Genomic DNA, 21,268 nt, shown 5'->3' with positions numbered 1-21,268 from the left:
ATATGAGCTCATTCTTCTTACACAGACAAGTACCGTTAGTGCCCGGACAAGTGAATGGGAAATGTACTTGTCCAAAGGACTCGCTCCTCCATGTCAAGCCCTGTGATGTTGTTTTAATAGTGATGATGATGATTTCATGATATCCTGGATTTGGTTAGGTCAAAGCTATGTTAAATCCACCTTTGCCCACTACTAGTATTTATTACCTTAAGGTGTGCTAATACTACAGATTCATATACATTTAAAAATATATATAATTAGGATGTTTTTAAATATATGTATATATATATTTGTATTTATTATCAAGTATCGGTCTAGAGAAGTAGGAAGTTATCGATATTGGTATCGGTTTAAAAAAAACAATATTGTGCACCTAATTATTTTCATATCCACCCACAGATAAGCAAATGTCTGTACAGAAAGTGGTAAAGGACAGCCAGACATCGTACAGAAGCTCACCTGACAGCAACCTGAAACCAACAATGATGGTCTCCTATATTACAGAGACAACCGCCTCTGATGACTGGAACTCAGTGAAGATCCAGCGGCTGTCCTCTGCTCTCAGTATGGACTCCAGCATCCTGGGTAAAGACTCTAATGTCGGGTCTGTAGGTAGCAGGGACTCCCAGTCCTCGTCCGCCCAAGATGGACTCTACACAGAAGGACTAAAACATTTGGAGCAGGAGCTTCCAGCGGAATCTCCTGCCGAACGTCCTGTGAACAACATTCCTCCCCCGTACATCCTCACGACCTCCGACTGCAGGAAGTACCAGTGGCCTGGTCAGCCCAACAAAGCCTCCTCCGCCACAGTGGACAGCAGCAGCCAGCCGCCTAGAGTGGTATCCCCTAACGTCTACAGTGTCTCTGCTGACGGCGCAACTTGTAATACTGCAGCAGTACTGGCTGTCAAGGGGAGGCAGAGCATGTGTGACTACACTGACATGCGTGGCTGGGTTGTGACGTCCAGCCATCACTGCAGCATGCGCGACTTGGCCACCCCGGCTGCCCCCACGGACTCAGGAGAAGCGGGCCAGATGAAGAAAAAGTTGGATGCGCCGGCGGCGAAACGCACCCGGTAAATGGCACTTGAGTCTTTCTCTCCTGTCTCATGTATTGTAGACTAACCGTCTTTTTTTGCTCACAAAAACAAAACTGAGCTCTTCTGTGATATTTCCGTAACAATGCTGTAGTATTAAAGCTAGATAGGTATTCTGTACATATATTTTTCAACTGCAGACATGGTCCTAAAGTCATCTTTTTGATATCTTTATATGTTCCTTTCTATATTTCTTTGAATGACACCTACAATATTATAACCGAGCCCTTTTTGTCTGGTAATTATAGGTAAATATTGTTTTCCCCATTTTCACAAAATCCATGACTTTGTCAATAGTATGGTATCTTGAGGTTGGCAGTCGTCGCCCACTGACTCTGGAGCCATTCGTTTATCTGATGATGGTCCATAGCTGCACGTGCCTCATTTCTCCCATGTGTCTGAAGTACCTGATTGACTTGCTCATCCCTCCCTGCAGTCAATAAACCCAATATACAGTAAGTAACCCCTCCACCGGTCTCTATCTGTCTCTCCTCCACCAGGTTCATGCCCACCCAGAATAAGACCAAGAAGGAGACCAAGCTAGAGTTCTTTGGCTTCGAGGATAAGGAGGACCAGGAGGGCGGAGCAGCTGTCGGACACAGCAGTAGCTACACAATCAAGAACTTTGGCTTTGACGACCTGAGTGAGAGTGACAGCAATGATGAGAGCACCCAAGCCAAGGAGAGGAAGGAGGCAGCGGCGGTGCTGGGCACCAGCATGGACAGCCCCCAGACCAGCAGCAACACAGGTGTGCCACTTTCTCTGCCACGTAGACACGATTCACATGACACGAGTAAACCACAACAGTAATTCAGCAAATACCTTTTATTTTTTACTTTATTACTTTAAATTGTACCACCACATTATGGTATCAAGTAATCACAGAAATTAACTGAACAATCAAATTGAATAATAATAATAGTATGAAATACTATTAAATACTATAGTACATGTGATAAATTAGTCAGATCGAGAAAGGAGCGTACTGCAGCGCGCAGTAAGCCCGGCCCGGCCAGGGCTCGCGCTGCGAAACGAACAGTATTTATTTTGTTAGGATGCCTAAGCACCTGGTTCCCGTTTTCTTGGCGATTTTCCACTCTGTTGTGTGACGTCGTGACGTGCCGAAATGAACGGCCGATCCATGAGCTCGTTGCGAGCTTGTGTATTGGCCATTTATTCATGTTGGCGTCTGGTGGACGGTCAGCGTTTGTCTTTAGCCGCCCGCGGTCTGCTCGCGGTGGAACGGTCCGAAGGAATACCCAAATTGTAGCGCTGGCGGCGACATGGAAGCCTCCCGCTCATTCCATCTCGCGCTCCTCTCTCGATCTGACTGATTTTCCACATGTATTGTAACATATAAACGTCATATTATCCACTCAGGAGCAGGATTAATATAACCACATTAGCTGCTGGCCAATTAATGTTAGCTGCTAATGTTGCTAACCAGTAAACCAAAAGTAGTGACAATGAGACTATTATTGCCGATCGATCTCATGTGTTGGACAATGCATCTGCAAAAATGTAACACAAATCTAGAACCGGCACAGCCTTACTTGCTACATTCTCCTTTATTTTGAGATTAGATTAGTATATGTTTAAATACCTGTCACAAGTCTTTATTTTCTTATGATGACTATAATTGCTGTATAAATATTATTGTTTATAATCAGGGGTGCACATAACTTTTTTGGTCTAGTTCTCAGTGGGAGCACCTGGTTACTTGGTGCTCACCAAATAAAGAACATTTTGCCCACAGTCTCGCAGGATGGATAAAAGAGGGATACATCGATAATTACTTATGGCAAAACAGCATTTATTCATAAATAAAGATGAATTAACAAATTATGGTGTGTGTTGTAGAATCAAAGATAATTACTTAATGGGGCTTGCTTCTTGGACATTTTGACGAGTGCCTGTAACGCAGCCAGCCAGCGTGTGCGACTGACTGTGTCAGGATTCGAGGCCACACTCACACATTCACATGAAGCATGCGTCCCCTCCCCCTCCGCCTCCGCCCCCGCCCCATGGGTGTGTATGGGGCACGTATGGGGTGGGTGGACACGTGCTTCATGGTGAATGTGTGAGTGTGGCTTCAGGAAGAGAATTCCTGTCCCAGCGGTCTCAGTTGTTGGTAGGTGAGAGCGCCTCCCTTCGTTTGATGTGCCGCGCAGCATGCATTCTGCAGGCACTCTGAGGATGATTTGGATGCATAGTACCTGACAATCAATGTGTTAAGAGGCATACTGGTAAAGGCATCTAGCGTCACTGTGCAGTCTGTTTCATATTCAACCTTCATCTACAACCCATGTCACATCAAAGTCCTTATTCATGTCACATCAAAGTCATTATTATTGAAGTCCGTAATCAAGTCCAATCAAAGTTCTTATTATTAAAGTCCTTATTCATGTCTAATCACTTCATGTTTTATACAACTCGTTATTCTACATTCCAGACCAGTCTGTGGAGTGCAACCGGCAATTGCAGATGAGTTCTCCAGCCTGGACAGTTTCGATTAAACAGGAACACGAAGACCACCTTAAACAAGAACCCAAAGACAATCTTAAACAGGAACCTGAAGACCACCTTAAACAGGAACCTGAAGACCACCTTAAACAGGAACCTGAAGATCACCTTAAACAGGAACCTGAAGACCACCTTAAACAGGAACCTGAAGACCACCTTAAACAGGAATCTGAAGACCACCTTAAACAGGAACCTGAAGACCACCTTAAACAGGAATCTGAAGACCACCTTAAACAGGAACCTGAAGACCACCTTAAACAGGAACCTGAAGACTATCTGGACACCAGTAAGTTTCATGCTAAGTCTATATCTAAAATCTAAAGTGTAGAAGATGCGGGGCGATGAGGAATCTATGGATGCCGGTATAACATGCACGAACACACTAAGAGATCAAACACCTATTCTAGATAGGCATCGTCCCATTCCATTGATGGTGTCTGAACTCTGTTGCTAAACAGTAATACAGTCACTCAAATGAAAGGACTTGCCTTCCCTCACTAACATGCCAACATGGTTGCATGTGAAAAAGACAAAACATTGTACATCGCCAGATTTGGTGTGGGACCTTTCACCACAAAACGATTTGTAGTGGCTGTTAACGAGGACACGTTTGTTTAAAGTTTGATGAAACCTGCAATCAAACAACTACTGGAATAAATATGGGTCTTAAATATGGGTCTTAAATCTGACTTGCCTAAACTGTTTACAGTGAATGAAGAATCCAAAAACGAGAAGACGGTAGAGAATACTAATCCAGAAAACAGAAAAGAACATGCGGCCGTGTCCATTGAGCTCAATGGAGAAGTGGCGCCACGTTATATTCGGTTCCTCAAGCTTTTAACTATACTAATATAAAAGTGGAGGCATGATCAACAATAGCAAAGCTATATCAAACATATGTTCATAAGAAATCTGTTAATAAAATCCAACACAGGCCTCAGAGTATAATTCAAGTGTGTGTGTGTGTGTGTGTGTGTGTGTGTGTGTGAGTGTGAGTGTGTGTGTGTGTGTGTGTCAGACACACGGTTAGCACCGGAAGTGAATTAAAACGTTAAATACTTTTGAAGTAATAGGTTAGCACCGGAAGTGAATTAAAACGTTAAATACTTTTGAAGTAATAGGGATACAACTGCATACAAGAACTTCAATTATACTTGTTGTCCCTAAAACAAAGGAAAGGGTCTGGAGTGCTCGGAAGTCCAAAAAAGTATAATGGAAGGTGCTCTTTGGTTGGGGACTCAAAACGTGCAACAAAGGGGGAAAAGAACAAGGCACTCTTATGGTGAAAAAGTTAACTTTATTCAGTGGCTTCAATGATAGCTTTATCATTGAAACGAGTTAAGTGTGATGGGGATAACCCATGCGTAGCAGCCCCACACCCTTCTTCAGGGTATAACCTAGCCTAGTTCCTTGTTTTTTTTTTCTTCTCTCCTTTGTTATATCCAGAGTTTTGATAAATGGATTGCGATTGCCTCCTATTATTTTTTTCCCCCAATTAATCAAGTGTTCTCTACTTTCTTATCTAGTTTTTGGATTCTTCAATCACCATAAAGGAATGTGAAAAATTGGGGGTGTAGTACTGCTTTAAATGTAGCCTAATGAACACGGAACCTTATAATAAATGACTCTGTGGTCTCTGGACAGATGCATTTGACTTCTCTGACGACTGCAGCCCTGGTGTCACTGATGTCCAGAAGGGCCGCCCAGGGAGGCCGAATGACAAATCCAAGGACGCTGGACCCAAAAACATCTTCAGTGGACCCAAAAAGGTCTGGGGCATTAGCCAGCGTTTGTGTGTGTCTTCCCGTCCTCACCGCCACACATTTCCCCTTAACTCTCTCAGTGCCACACAACGAGATATCACGAGTTTTTTCTGAATGCCCTCAGTGCCAAAACGAGAAACGAGAATCGAAAAATTAAAATTATTATTAATATTATTATTATTATTATTATTTATTTTTGGGGAAAAAAATCAGAACCCAATTCATTTATCATTATCTGAAGATTTGCAGCTCCATCCACTCTTTGTTTAACTTATAACTGAAAAAGGCTGTATCTCGCTTCCTAAGAATTTTTTTTTACTTTGAAAAAGAACATATTTTTATATTTCATTGGCACTGAGGAGAGTTAATGACCAATGTTGCCAGATTGTGTGAGAGAAACAAGCAACCAGGTCTATGAAAACAAGCCCAAAATAAGAGACTAGGGCAGGTCAGTCAAACGTTATTGTCTAAGGCCAGTGGTATATACCCTATGTATATAGGGTCAAGGTGGTTAAACTGAAGCAAGCCCAAATAAGCAAGTACTACACTTGAGAAACAAGCCCCAAAAAAAAACCTCAACCCGCAACTTCCAATATTTAGAAGCGATTTTACGGGAAAACCAGCCCAATTATAATAAGCAGACTTGGCAACACTGTTTATGGGGCATCAGGATTCAGGAATGTGTTGTCGTAATTTTTTGTAAGAGATTTGTAATTACAAAGACTATGCTGTTGAACAACCAGTAATGTCTGGTTGTGGAATCAACCGTAGTGCATCCATGGCTTTGTCGGGTCTCCCAACACAATTGGCCCGGGTTCGGGGTAGGGAAGCCGGGCGGGGAGGGTGATATTGGTCATTGCACGTACTCCTACAGGCTGGGGGCGACACCTGTCAGCAGGGAGTGTTGGGCGGGAGGAGTAGGACGAAGGCCCTACGTCCTTCCGGTGGGGGCTCCTCACTGGCAGGTGAGTCAGTAGGATGCAACAGCAGTGACAACACAGACATGTGTGTGGGGAGGAATTAATTGGCATAACGACTAAATTGGACTAAAAAATAATGGGCTACTCTAAATTAAAAGAAATAAAAACTAATGTCTGGTTGTTATGTCAGGGTCAGGCTGACACCCATCTGCATGACTCACCCTTGATCGGTGGTGTTTGGGTGTATTGTCATCATCTGTGACCAGCCACACTCCAGGCTCAAGTCTTTTCGCAAACACTCAAGTCTTTCGGCAGAAGATAAAAAACGCAGGAGATTTTTTTCCCCCGTCTAAAATGTGTTAAAGCCACAGCAGCAACCCGCTACATTTCACATACATGTCGGAGCTTAAATTATAATGTAAATATGAAATACTAGAGTTCATGGTGTTAGGCCGCATATCGGTCCTCACACCTACACCGCACCGCCAATCCGACTGATATGCCCATATATGGAGATCTCTGTATCTGTCAGTCCGTGTCCCTTGTCCCTTTTATGAGATCTGTCAGTGCTTGTCCCTTTTATGAGATCTGTCAGTGCTTGTCCCTTCTATGAGATCTGTCAGTGCTTGTCCCTTTTATGAGATCTGTCAGTGCTTGTCCCTTTTATGAGATCTGTCAGTCCTTGTCCCTTTTATGAGATCTGTCAGTCCTTGTCCCTTTTTGCCCGTATACTGTATGAAGATCCCTGATATCATCAGTCCTTGTCCCTTTTATGCCCATATATGGAGATATCTGATGCATCAGTATATGCCCACAAAGACAACACACTCCCTATTTGGGTGTGGCTGCATTGGGAACTCCTTGTATGGTTATGGCTGAGTCATGGTGACATCAGAGGTCTGCCCGCCGGCCGGCTGGTCCTCCCTTAAGCCAATTTTAATATAGGATATGTATTCAATCTGCAACAGAAATCAAAAATCTGAGACGGTCCGCCGGGAATTAGCCAAATGTGGCTAATTCTAAGAATCAGAATCAGTTTTATTGTCACATCACAGGTTTACAAGGTAAAAAAGTGGGTGAAATTCTTTTTTGTACATCGTTCCCATCGCAACGTTAGTTTCCATAGAAAGAAGAGGGGGGGGGGAGAAGAAGAGGGTGGGGGGCAGGTGGGAAGGAGATCAAAAACAAGAGAGCAACAGAAGGCCAGACAAGTTATCTACATATTTACAAATTACCTGAGATAATAAATAAAACTAAAAAAACTAAACTAAGGTGCCTGAGCATAGCAGCAATGTATTGTACTGTGCATGTTATACTTATACTGTGCATGATAGACAAGGACGTTAAGGTGCTTAAGGAGCACAATAAAAAGACCCAAAAAAAGTCAGTGCGTTATACAAGGGATTAAGGTGCAAAAGGTCAGTGCGTGTCCACCTAGAGTGGACTGACCCTAGTATAATCCGCATGTAGCTCCATGAGGGAGTGCAACAAAAAGTCATTTGTACCTGGTGTAGTCCACAGGTGTGTCCGAGGGGGGGGCTAAAGTCCAAGTCATTGTCCCTGGTATAATCCACAGGTGTGTTCAGGAAGAGCCAGAAAAGTCTGCGCCGCCTGCTGTCAGGCTGCTGAACTCATCCAGGCTTATGCCCCATTCAGCATTCTGACAGCGGCTGGATTGAAACTACACCAAAATCTGGTGGTGGAACTCTTGATACTGCGGTAGAGCCCCTTGCCCGGTCGCGGTCGTTGTAGGGGGTTGAACAGTCTATGACTTGGGTGGTGCTTGTCCTTGATGATGCGCTTGGCTTTGACCACGCACCGCTTTTTGTACAGTTCCTGGAGCGCTGGGAGCTCGATTCCCATTATCCGCTCTGCCGATCGCACTACTCGTTGTAGGCTGACCTTTTCTCGGGCAGTGCAGTTCCCGTACCAGGCCGTGACACAGCCTGTTAGGATGCCTTCGACAGAACTGTTGTAGTACAGCCTGAGGATGCGACGTCCTACTCCGAGCTTCTTCAGGCGGCGGAGCCAGTACAGTCGCTGCTGAGCCTTTTTCCTCACGTGTGTGGAGTGCGTCTCCCATTTGAGGTCCTCCTCGATGTGTACTCCGAGGAACTTGAACTCGCTGACCCTTTCCACTGCAGCACCGTCGATGAGGATGGGCGCATGGTCTCTCCGCGGCCTCCTGAAGTCCACGATCAGTTCTTTGGTCTTGTCGACGTTAAGAGAGAGGTTGTTCTCACGACACCAGTGTGCCAGTGATTTGATCTCCTCTCTGTAGTCAGACTCGTCGTTGTTGACGATTCGGCCTATCACTGTCGTGTCGTCCGCGTACTTTATGATGGTGTTGGAGACATGTGTGGCTATGCAGTCATACGTGTACAGGGAGTAGAGGAGAGGGCTCAGCACGCATCCCTGGGGTGCTCCGGTGTTGAGGGTCAGGGGGTCGGATGTGATGCTGCCCATTCTCACCACCTGATGTCGGTTGGACAAGAAGTCCTGTATCCAGTCGCACATGCTTGGGTGTAGCCCTAGGTGTCTGAGCTTTTTGTCAAGTATTGCTGGGACAATGGTGTTGAATGCTGAGCTGTAGTCCACGAACAGCATACGTACATATTTGTCCTTCAGCAGCTTGTTGTCCATGTGCGAGAGGACGGTGTGGAGAGCCATGGCAATAGCGTCGTCGGTGGATCTGTTTTTGCGGTATGCATACTGCCACGGATCCAGCGAGGCAGGTAGCGTGGAGCTGATGTATTCCCTCACCAGTTTCTCGAAACACTTGCTGACGATCGGGGTGAGAGCAACAGGTCTCCAGTCGTTCAGGCATGTCACTTTGGCCTTTTTGGGAATGGGCACAATGGTTGACATTTTGAACCCTGCAGGGACCACAGCCAGGGAGAGGGAGAGGTTAAAGATGTCAGCGAAGACACCCGCCAGCTGGTCTGCACATGTCTTAAGGACCCGGCCTGGAATCCCATCAGGTCCGGCTGCCTTGTGGATGTTGACCCGTGTGAAGGCTGTACGCACTTCTCTCTCCGAGATGGTTAGAGGAGGGTTCTCCTCTGCTGGTGCTGCTGATGGCCCCGCTTGGCTGCCGCGGTTGGAGCTGATCTCAAACCGGCCGTAGAAAGTGTTCAGTTCGTTGGGGAGGGAGGCAGGCGGGTTCACCTCGCTTCTGGTTCTTGTTTTGCAGTCTGTCAAGGTGTGTACTGCCTGCCATGTGCTCCTGATGTCGCCACTGCTGAGTTTGTCTTGCATCTTTTTTGTGTAGGCCTTTTTCGCCTTCCTGATGGCGCTGTTTAGGGCCGCGCGCGTCGTGTTGCGCGTTTCCACGTCGCCAGATTTGAAACCAGCGTCCCGTTCATGCAGATGTGCACGTACTCCGCTGTCCATCCATGGTTTCTGATTGGGATAGATCCGAACTGTCTTTTTTGGGACTATGTCATCTATGCACTTGCTGATAAAGCCAGTGACTGAGTCTGAGAGTTCGTTGATGTTATTCCCAGCGGCGTTCTTAAACATCCCCCAGTCAAGCTACTAAGCTACAGTAGTACTATTGCAGTTACCCTCTGTTTGCAGTCAATCACGGAAATTTTGAACACAAAACTACCACTGCATTATTGAAGCTCTTCAGTGATGCGGTAATAAGGATGTTGAATGATACAATGATAACGTTTGTATTTTCTACCGGTGATTTCCACAGATGACCACAGGGAGAGGTCCACGCTATCAAGAGATGGTCTCCAAAAGATATTCAACGTTGTCAGAGTATCAGCGAGAGATGGACCAGGGATGTGGACTGTTCGATGCAATGATGCAACCCATAGTAAAGTTGTACAGGATAGGTATGTAGTGTTTCATTCACTGGTGGTTTAAACCTGTAGTAAATTAGTTTTGAATCCTGTAAAGAAAAAAAGAAAAACGACTATTCCCATAATTTTGTTTTCACATGCCATACATTAATAAGTCTCAAAAAAGTCTTAATTTTGATGTGCCTAAACTGCAGAGACTTTGTTTAATGCGAACGATCACCACCCTGAAGATCTACAAGCTCACTTTTTGATTGTCTATTTAAAAAATCTGTCATTACCAGTACCGTATTATATCTGCTGTTTGTTTTGGGATGATTGAAATTTGTGATAATGTACTGAATCATTAATAGATTCACTGAGTTAATTAATGTATGTATTGAATCTGGGCATTTTATTTCATTTGAGGTTTTTTGGCCTAGAGCAGTGTGTGAAAAGAAATCCCTGAATTCTGATCTCTATTCAGACACCTAAAGATTACGTCTATTTGATATGTCATGCTGCATTCCTTTGTTTAATTATTTGCTTCTGAACAATCTCCGTTGCAATGTCCTTCATAAACTATGTATTTGCAAAAAAACTACTAATTGAACATTAATGGGAAATGGTCATTTACTGTCAGTCGTTATGTTGACAGTTTGAAGCCCTTTTTTTTCACATTTCAATCACGAAAGGCCCTGATTCACATTTAGCAAAGAGTTGCAGACCCATTAGGAACCCACTTGTAACTCTGTGTTAAATTAACGCTGATGATTTTACCATGTAGATTTGGGTCCCCGAGATCAAAACGGTATCCAAAGGGGGTCCATGGCTTAATGCATATGAAACTGGGGACTCTAGAAAAAAATTTAATGTCTTCTCAAATAGAGGTCCCCTGGTTAACTCATTCAGTGACACTGGACGTATAAGACGTCCAATGAAAAAAATGTTCAGAACCCAAGATATCATGATTTGAAAACATTCTGCTCCATTCACTCTTTGTTTAACTTCTTACTGAAAAAGGCTGTATCTCGGCTCCTAAGCACTTTTTCTTTACAATGAATTTTGGCTGTGGCACTCAGAGCCAAACTGCCATAAATAAGCTGGGCACTGAATGTTAATATGTATCAATTCGGGGGTCCTTGACATGAAAACACTTTTGAGAACCCCCTACTTGGAGACTAGCCAACCTCTAACTTTAAATTCAGAAACAGAAAAGTCCAATCTGATTGAATAAAAACGCCAATATTGGACCTCTAGCTTGGGTTATCCTCTTTGTCTCTGTTAAGGCTTTGTTTAATGAAATTCACCGTTGTCTGTTCTGAGCAACAGTGTTAATTTTGACATACATTTGTATTTAGCTTCAGTCATAGTCTTTTGAAAAAAAGATCCATCAGTGGACTAAATCTGTTTGATTTTAAATTGTGTTGGCGGGCCTTGATAGAGCCGTAATGCCTGATTTGTAGACCGGCTATTTTCGGAGCGTGACACCCGCACACTAACAAGCATAAAATTAATTGTCTTAGTTCTACTGGACCTCTTGTCCAGTAGTCCCTCCCAAACATTTGAGCCTAATCTTTATTTGACAACAAAATTGTCAACATATTTAGTCATACTTTTAGTCATCATAGCTTAGTTTTAGTCTGTGGAAAAAGGTAGTTGACAAAAATACATTTCGTCATAGTTTTAGTCGACAAAATTAACACTGCTGAGCACCTTTCTGTAAATAAATTTAGAGCAGCCATAATTATTTCTAAGTGCTGGTTTTGGGGAGTGCTTGTTTTAAACCACTCAACGTCCTGCATTATGTGCAAGTTCGAAACAGGTGCTACGAGGTTGTCTTATTATTGTTAACCTCCCTGTTACAATTCAAAGACAAATAATCTAGAAAATACAGCAGTTTGTACTGTACACATGTGTTATAACATATTTTAACATATTTTAATCAGCCCTGGTGCCACTATTCTAGGGTGAGCAACACTCGATCTGCTTCGCCAGGAAAAGCATTGCAGGTTGCATAACAATAACTAGATTAATATTTAAATGTTTTCCTGCTCGTGATTTCCACAGACCACCACAGGGAGAGGTCCACAGTATCAAGAGAGATGTTCTCCAAAAGATATTCAACGTTGGCAGAGGCACAGCGAGAGATGGACAAGGGGCGTCGACCGTTTGCTGCAATGCTGCAACCCATAGTAAAGCTGTACAGGATGGGTATGTACCGTTTTGTAACAAATTACTGTTATTGTGCTTACAGTATCAATCAGAATCAACTTTATTGTCACATTACAGGTTTACATGTGCGAAACAGTGGGTGAAATTAGTTTGTATGCAAGCTCCATAATATTTGTGGGCAATATGGAAGAGAAAATGTATTAATTCTAATTAATTAACCTCAGAAAATAGCCAAAACTGTGCACATTTTGATCAAGAGTATATAAAATACTTTTAAAATGATTATGCTGTTAGAATCACAGGTGCTCCCAATAATTAATCAAGCCAGTGCGCAAATGTAGGTCAAATCAATTATGTTGTCACTCCAGCGCAAGTCGGATGCAGTCAGACAGTATTGTCTGACCAGCTCCCCTTCAACCATAAAAATACATAGTATAGCCTAGTATTTGATGTTAAGTCAAACAGCTGTGATTAAAATGCAGGCCTACTGTGCATTCTCCATGTTCTCACCTCAAACCTGGATTATTTTTTCAAATCGACCGGATCACAGAGGCAGCGGACAGTAAAAGGTAATCTGGGCGATTTCACATCCAGGTGTTTATATTGGATGTGATTTCTGCATCAGAAGGCTTTCCCATCTAAAATCAAAGTGGGCTATTGTAAATCACCGATCCGTAATACAAAATTGCCACGTATTTGTATATTTTGCTTGTTAAAAACATTTTATTAAGACATGCCAGTAATAAAGGTGCAAAATGGAAAAGTTAATATCTCAATATATATATATATATATATATATAGCATAACCATATATTATTTTGTAAACTTTTAGTTGTGTCAGCATCGTTTATCCGTTTAACCGTAGATCTACGCACAACCCTAGTATAAATATGTTATGTTTTGTTTTTCTCATGTATTTTGCCTAGAATTCCTGCACCTCCTTGTGTGTAAAGAGATTTCCCCTGAAAAGAGGAGCGCCAGTCTGGTCCAGGAGGAACCAGAGTGTACATACATTAAAGAGGAACAGGAAGAACTACTGAGACCAGAGAAGGCTGATGGGTCAACACAGACATTACTGATAGCGAAAAGTGAAGATGATGGCGAAAACAGAAAGACAGAGCCTGTAGCCAGCACCTCAACTCAACACATGAAAACACAAGCTGTTGTAGAAAAGAACATTTTAAGTTGTACCGAGTGTGGTAGAACGTTTAATTTTAAGGGACAGCTGAAAGATCACACAATGATTCATACAGGGGAAAAACCTTTTACTTGTAATGTTTGTGGCAAAGGCTTTCGTCTTAAGCGTATGCTAAAAATGCACATGATAAGTCATACAGGGGAAAAGCCCTTTACTTGTAAAATATGTGTCAAAGGCTTTAGTCAAAAGGGTCAGCTGAAACAACACATGATATGTAATCACACAGAGAAGAAAATGTTTAGCTGTACAGAGTGTGGCAAATTGTTTAGATTTAAGAAAAATCTGAAGGATCACACAATGATTCATACAGGTGAAACGCCTTTTACTTGTAAAGTTTGTGGCAAAGGCTTTATTCGAAAGTCTTCGCTGAAAACACACATGATAACTCATTCAGAGGAAAGGCCCTTTACTTGTAACGTTTGTGGCAAAGGCTTTCTTAGAAAAACATCAATGAAAATACACATGAGAACTCATACAGGGGAACGTCCCTTTAAATGTGAAGATTGTGGTTTAGGCTTTTGTGTAAGGGGTCATTTAAGACTACACATGAGGACTCACACAGGGGAAAGACCCTTTGCTTGTACAATTTGTGGCAAAGGCTTTAGTCGAGCAGGTGTTGTGAAAACACACATGCGAAGTCATACTGGGGAAAAGCCCTTTGCTTGTACGGTTTGTGGCACAGGCTTTGCTTTTAGTCATGTGTTAAAACAACACTTAAGGACTCATACAGGGGAAAAGCCATTTTCCTGTACGGTCTGTGGCAAAAGCTGCAGATTAATGCAACAACTAAAAATACACATGAGGACTCATACAGGGGAAAAGCCCTATTCTTGCACAATATGTGGCAAAGACTTCAGCCAATTTGGTGCACTTAAAATACACATTAGTACTCATTCTGGGGAAAAGCCCTTTATTTGTACAATCTGTGGTGCATGCTTTAGACAAAACGGTTATCTAAAAGAACATATGAAGACTCATACTGGGGAAAAGCCTTTTGAGTGTACAGTATGTGGCAAATTCTTCAGTCGTGATTTAAATGTACACATGAGGACACATACAGGGGAAAAGCCCTTTCTTTGTACAGTTTGTGGCAAAGGATGTGTTAACTCAAGTAATCTTAAACAACACATGAGGGTTCATACAGGGGAAAAGCCCTTTACTTGTACAGGTTGTGGCAGAGGCTTTAGTGAGAAGGGTGCTCTAAAAAGACATATGAGGATTCATACAAGGGAAAAGCCATTTACTTGTAAGGTTTGTGGCAAAGGCTGTAGATTAAGGCAGACACTAAAAGTACACATGAGGACTCATACAGGTGAAAAGCCCTTTTCTTGCTAAATATGTGGCAGAGGCTTTAGTCGAATTTGTCTGTTAAAAAAACATGAGGACTCATACTGGGGAAAAGTCCTTTATTTGTACAATTTGTGGTGCATGCTGTAGACAAATTAAATCATCTAAAATCATCCATCATTTGGTCCAAGGACCAAAACAAAATAACTGCAGGCTCCAGTGTTGCCAGATTATGTGAGAGAAATAAACGACCAGGTCTATGAAAACAAGCCTAAAAGAAGCGACCAGTTTTACCACTTGATTACATCAGCTATTTTCAGAAAATAATCTTGAAAGCAAGCCTAAATAAGCAAATACACTTCATAAACAAGCCCAAACAAAAGCAAACCATAACTATGAATATTTACAAGCGACTTTACAGGAAAACAAGCCCACAGTTGCTTATAATAAGCAGACCTGGCAACACTGGCAGCCCCTGCAGACCAGCGCTGCAGACTATTGCCGTCTCCTCATGTGGAGTTATGTCATCTGCTTTCCTCTCTACGCATGCGCACATCAATGTGCCGGCGGCGACAGTTTGTGCAGAAATGTTGTCGAGACTCACCTTAAAGGAACTCCTTTGCTCTGGATATTCAGACACACTGAAAGTCCCCATGACGAAGCTCCGCTTTATTGACTTTTTTTCTTGTCTTACAAATAAAATGTATTATTATTACATGTCTTTGTAATTGCAAAGATTAGGCATGTAACAATGCCTTGTGTGACATTTATAAACGGATTCAAATTTGATGATGTGATTTGCTTTATAACAATTAATGACAACACTACGTTGTGAACACAGCAAACTGTGTACAGTTTATATGACTGAATAACATTCTCCTACTGATAGATGTACCTGATGGTATGTATGCCTGTAGATGAAGCCCCACAGCCCACACCATGACGTGTTCGTTTTAGGGCAGTGCTTAGCTTTCATTTCAAACAGACTTCTTGGAATGGCAGTTAAAACAGCTCGCTGTAATGACCAGATAACTACCAATGGTACATACATATTTTCAAACGGTATGCATTTTGCTTGTATGAATAATGACACATAAAATGTTTTTTTCTACAACCTGCCTTCTTTGAATTTAAATTATTAGTACAGTGAACATGATGAGACTAAATATTTGATTTACAGTCTGCATACAGTACAGTACATTGTAGCTAGGCTGTGATCACTTAGAAAACTACAATGCACGCCGTTTAAAGGGATAGTTCACACAAACAAATAATTTTTTTTCTATGGATTAGTCACCCCATGGAGACTGAATTCATGGAACCGCTGCCAGTCATCAAATTATTGGTTTAGGAATGCGACAAAAAAACAAAAAACTATCTATGAATCGAGGTCTCCATGGGGTGACTAATCGATAGAAAAAAAATCATTTTGGGGGTTAACCATCCCTTTAATGTAAACTTCAACGGTAAAACTCGAAATGTCACTTTTTTCTTATTTTTCTGCCCCTTTTTTCTGCTCTGTGCCTCCTACCGAAAAAGACATTTGAACAGTATTTTTTCTGTCTATTTCTTAAAATGTCTCCCTGTACTGTTTTGATTTGATAGTAATAATCCCTCCCTTCTTCCATTTCTCCCCCACCAAGGATAGAATATTTTCTCCACATCCGCCATGTTTTCTTGCACCACATTAAATTAAGGAAAGTTTTGAAAGGAAGAGTCGTGCAGTCCGCCCTGTAGATAGTCGTGCTGTCTGCCCTCTAGGTTTGCCACTCATGGGTGGCAAACCTCGCACCGGAAGTTTGATGAAATACATTGCAGTGGATGGAGCCGGCGGGACCAGCTCATGAACAAACATTATTTCTGAACGATTGCGACCTTTGTCATATAGTCGGTTCAGGAATATATAAGAAGACATATCACAGGTTGTTTTCTAATCACTCAATTGCTTTTCGATGTGCACAGTACATCATTTTATTGAGGCATCTAAACAGCGGCAGGTATCGTTTCTGTCTCGGAGGTATCGCGAGATTTGGCTGCCAGACAGGAAATGGTGGACAGTCTTGCGATACTTTGGCCGTTCAGAAACATACTTTGTGCTCTTTAGATACCTCCATAAAATTATACAGTGTACACATCGAAAAGCAACACAGCAAAAAACTGTGTTTGTTGAGCCGATTATTTTACCGCAGATGCGGACATAGCCACTATCGCCAAACTGATCGAAGAACTCATATATATAATGATAAAGATATCTTCAATAGCGTCCTCTTCAGGACGTGGCACCATGAGTGAAGCTCCCAGCCAGACAGAGGCTGATGATAACACTGAACGATTACCCCATTTTATTATTCTGTTAAAAATGCAAATTTGCTAATGTGATGGACCCTTTGCCAAATGGGGAAATACGTTCTTCATATGTGGTTGTGTCCACCAGCCAGATGGAGTTACATCCATGTACATTTATCAATTTATCAGAAATTATTGAAAGGAAAGCCCATTGACACGTAGCATCTCATTTTCCAGGGCCTCTATCATATGTGAGTGTTGCTAGAAAAAAATGCCACATGTCGCCATTTGTGAAACAGTAGAAAACAGCAAATTAAGTAATTTTTGGTGTGTTTTTCGTTTTTTTTTCTCTTCATATTAACACAGTTCGAATGTTGAAGAAGGTTTGTATTCCAAAAGATAGTCGTTTTAGAATCAATAAGTGGTTTAAATTACATCACAAAAACAGCTGTGTTTGAGTCTGTTTCTGTCGGTCTTGTGTGGGCGGAGAGTGACAAATCCATTGTTCTCCGGTTACAAGCCTAATCCCCGCCCATCAGTACCCGTGCCTGTCTGTTCTCTGTTCTACAGTGGTGTAACGTGTGGGTGGGAAGCGGCCAGTATTGCGTTAGTCTTTTCCAGGACTTATCAGCATCTAATTGTATAAAAATATAACATTGTAGCGAACACAGCAGCTAGGTGAGGGCGGCCCCAGCTAAACAGGCCGCACGACGTTCGTTTGTATGGAAGTATTTCACTGAAGATGTGGACAAAACAACGTCGAGTGTTTGTGTGGCTAGCTTAGCCTTGTTAGCCCGTCGTTACGAGCGTCGTGGTTGAACTGCAACCTGGTGTTTGCACTTTCCCACATAAGTACCCGTATCTTCCGTAGTGTTCAATAAAAAGCATTTTAATCCGATTGGTGGTCATTTTCTCCATTTGCTTTCAACCACGCGACCGTATCGGTTGGGAGGTGTGATGTACTTACAGCCTGGGATTATAACAGTAGATATATGTATAAACATATTGTAATAATAGTATAAATATATATTATATAATAACATAAATGTGATGTACTTACAGCCTGGGATTGCTCTGACACAAAGTACAGAGGAGAGGATGAGGAGGGTGGCTGGAATCTTCATCATCACTGATCAAAACTGAACTGAATTTAATTTGATTTAATTCAACAGATGAGATTAATAATAATAATAATAATAATCAGGTATTTCTACCTCGACTGACGTTCTGGAGTCTGACAGAGAAGGAAGGAGGTATAGGTACAGGTGTTCTGTAGTTTGGAAAAAATCAGCCAATCAGATTAAAGATATGATTTTACATCATCTGTCTCCAGGAAAACGACAGTCTGGACTTTTGAAGAAAAACATAGTTATAGTTGGTATTATGTAACTTAGTGAGTAAAATGTTATTGTGTCCAGTCTGTGTGGTAGAGTAGGCCTATGTTAATACAGTTTAACTTATGGTTGGGTTTGGTCTCCCTGCTCTTCTATTGAGACATTTAGATCCTGTGTCTAGGTTGGACATGACCTTTGACATCATCCTGTTTCAAAATTCAATTTCTCCCCTGAGCAAGCAGGCAGGCTCCATTAGCTTAGTGTTAACTAGAAAAGTGTGCTCCTCGGAGCACAAGGTCTCCGCCAGGCCGGGCTGCCTACCCAAGGCCCGCAAACTTTGGTCATAGCCACTTTGAGTGGCATCTGAAAAATCTAACTTACAGTATACTTCTTGATCACATGACCCCAGAGACAATGTGTAGCGGCTTGTGTGCGTTTTGGACACAATCTGTGGGACTCTGTGGGGAAGAAATCGCAAAATGGCGGAAAATGTAATCTGGCACAAGTGACTGGGCCGATATGGGGAGAGAGAATCTAAGGGGAAGGGGAAAAAAAGGGGAACATGTCAAATAATTGTACAAACTACGGTTATTGGCCATTGCAAATCATTGAATATATACAGTATATGCTTTAAAGTGAACATTTTAACTCAAATATTTGCTTCTGGGGGTCCCTGGAACAAAACATTTGGAGATTGGGGTCGGCGGCCAAATCATTTGGGGTTCCTGACATGAAAAAGTTTTTCAGAAAACTGTTAGGATTTAGAAGACATTTTTAGAACCGGCCTCAGGTCTTAATGCGTTAAACATGATGTATTTATACATAATCTATACTGGCATTATGCAGAGGTACTCATTTGTATTGTGCATGATGTTAACTGAATGACTATGGCTCCTTCACTCAGTTCATTGTAGGCACCAAACACTTGGCCAAAAAGAAAGGCAGCATAATAAAAAATAAAAAAGTTCCTTATTTACACCCTGCATATAGACACACACATTAAAACCTGGGAGCTGGCCGGTACAACCACAGACATTTTTAAATCGACACCAAACCTGGTTCGAGCCCAGGGCACCACAAAGGGTTAGTCCGGCCCCGCCAATGGGCTACCCCCTTCTTTTGTTGTTATTGTTAAATGATTATGTTTTTGAAGCTATTATTCTATAATCATTATCATCACATTTTAGAGATAAATGAAGCCTTGAAGACTTGTTACAGAGAGAGATTATTCTGTTACATAGATGAATGTTCTCTTCATACAGAAGAAGCATTATTGAAAAATAAATGCATGAATAATTATAAAGCTTCTTTGAGTGAACTTTGAGTGTCTTGAATACCTTTGGCTAAAGTTACTATTTTGTTACAAAGCTGCACTTTCTATTCTATAAAATATGTTTGAGTAAAGCTTTAATATCTTTAAGTATCATGTGAGTATTAATGTCCTCTTTGTGGGATTCAGGATGTGAGTATTAATGTCCTCTTTGTGGGATTCAGGATGTGAGTATTAATGTCCTCTTTGTGGGATTCAGGATGTGGTCAGACTATTGTTGCTGTCGGACAGAAACCTCTTATCTCCATGTTTTAACTTTGTAATGGTTTTTTATAAATCAATGTCCTGCTTCATCATATTAACCCTTTAAGGCCGGGAAGGAAACGCATGTGTGTCATTTTAAGATTTCTTTGGCTATTCAAAAATAGCAGATACACAAGCTCATAGCGCGGTACTGTAGATCTGCTATTTTTTTGAAAAATCTTGAACATTTGTGCAAATAATGTTTAACTCAAATCTTTGCTTCTGGGGGTCCCTGGAACAAAATATTTTTAGATGGGAGGGCGTCCGCGGACAAATACATATTATTTTGGGGGTCCTTGACATGAAAAAAAGTTTGAAAACCATTGCAAATATAGCAACATAAGTAAAAAATAAAAATAAAAAAAACTGTTAGGATTTAGAAGACATTTGTAAAATCCCCAGAAGCAAAGATTTGAGTTAAAAACTTTCGCTTTAAAAAAGTATATATATATGAACTAATAACTAAAGATTTGCACACATTTTCACGATTAAATAAAAATATTGTAGCTTGTATATCACTATTTTTATAGAGCCAAAGAAATCTTAAAATGACACAGATGCGTTCCCGGTCTTAAAGGGTTAAAGTGTCACACACAAGTAGTACAAATAGCAGATCTACAAGCTCAAATCTGAGCTCGTAGATCTGCTACTTTTGCTACTTTTTCTATTTGAATTCTGAAAATGAACAGTTCTGGACATATGAGGTTTCCACTTGACAGACAATACGCAAATACTTAACTTTAACCTGTTTAACCTGCTTTCTACTGAGAGCTGTGTGTGTGTGTGTGTGTGTGTGTGTGTGTGTGTGTGTGTGTGTGTGTGTGTGTGTGTGTGTGTGTGTGTGTGTGTGTGTGTGTGTGTGTGTGTGTGTGTGTGTGTGTGTGTGTGTGTGTGTGTGTGTGTGTGTGTGTGTGTGTGTGTCATGTGATCAAACTGTCTAGTGGTGGAAAGTACATTTACTCTTTACTTAAAAATGGCAATACTTTATACTACTGTCCATCTCAGAGGCAAATATCATACTTTTTACTCCTCAACAACTATTTAAAACTTTGTAGATACAATTATTAATAAATGAATAAAGAGTGTTTCTCTGTCACTTGACAGATTGAAATCAGTGAACAGTGGTGGCGATTTGATTGTCTATGACTGCCCTCTGCTGGTGAACAACTGTCGCAACATGTGGGCCCACTAAAACAGAGCCAGAAGTGTTTTTTTTCTTCTGAAATTAGTTGCTTATTAACTTTCTTTCTTTCTTTCTTTCTTTCTTTCTTTCTTTCTTTCTTTCTTTCTTTCTTTCTTTCTCTCACATATAAATGACCAATAGA

General features: G+C 41.6%; 1 protein-coding gene across 1 annotated transcript in view; it reads left to right on the top strand.

The window, feature by feature from the left end:
• LOC308105828 (uncharacterized protein) overlaps positions 1-21,268 on the top strand; it is a gene marked incomplete at both ends in the record, with an annotated part of 157,577 nt that overhangs the window by 20,893 nt on the left and 115,416 nt on the right. Inside the window, 2 exons of the mRNA XM_080456752.1 lie at positions 400-1,075; positions 1,597-1,844. Coding sequence (XP_080312878.1) covers positions 400-1,075; positions 1,597-1,844 — 924 coding nt within the window. The remainder of the gene's footprint in view (positions 1-399; positions 1,076-1,596; positions 1,845-21,268) is intronic.

The sequence above is a fragment of the Gymnoscopelus braueri genome, assembly GCF_963280865.1.
Source record: "Gymnoscopelus braueri genome assembly, chromosome: 18".
Lineage (NCBI taxonomy): Eukaryota > Metazoa > Chordata > Actinopteri > Myctophiformes > Myctophidae > Gymnoscopelus > Gymnoscopelus braueri.
The sequence above is the reverse complement of the archived record's forward strand: the minus strand, read 5'-3'. Positions and strand labels throughout refer to the sequence as shown.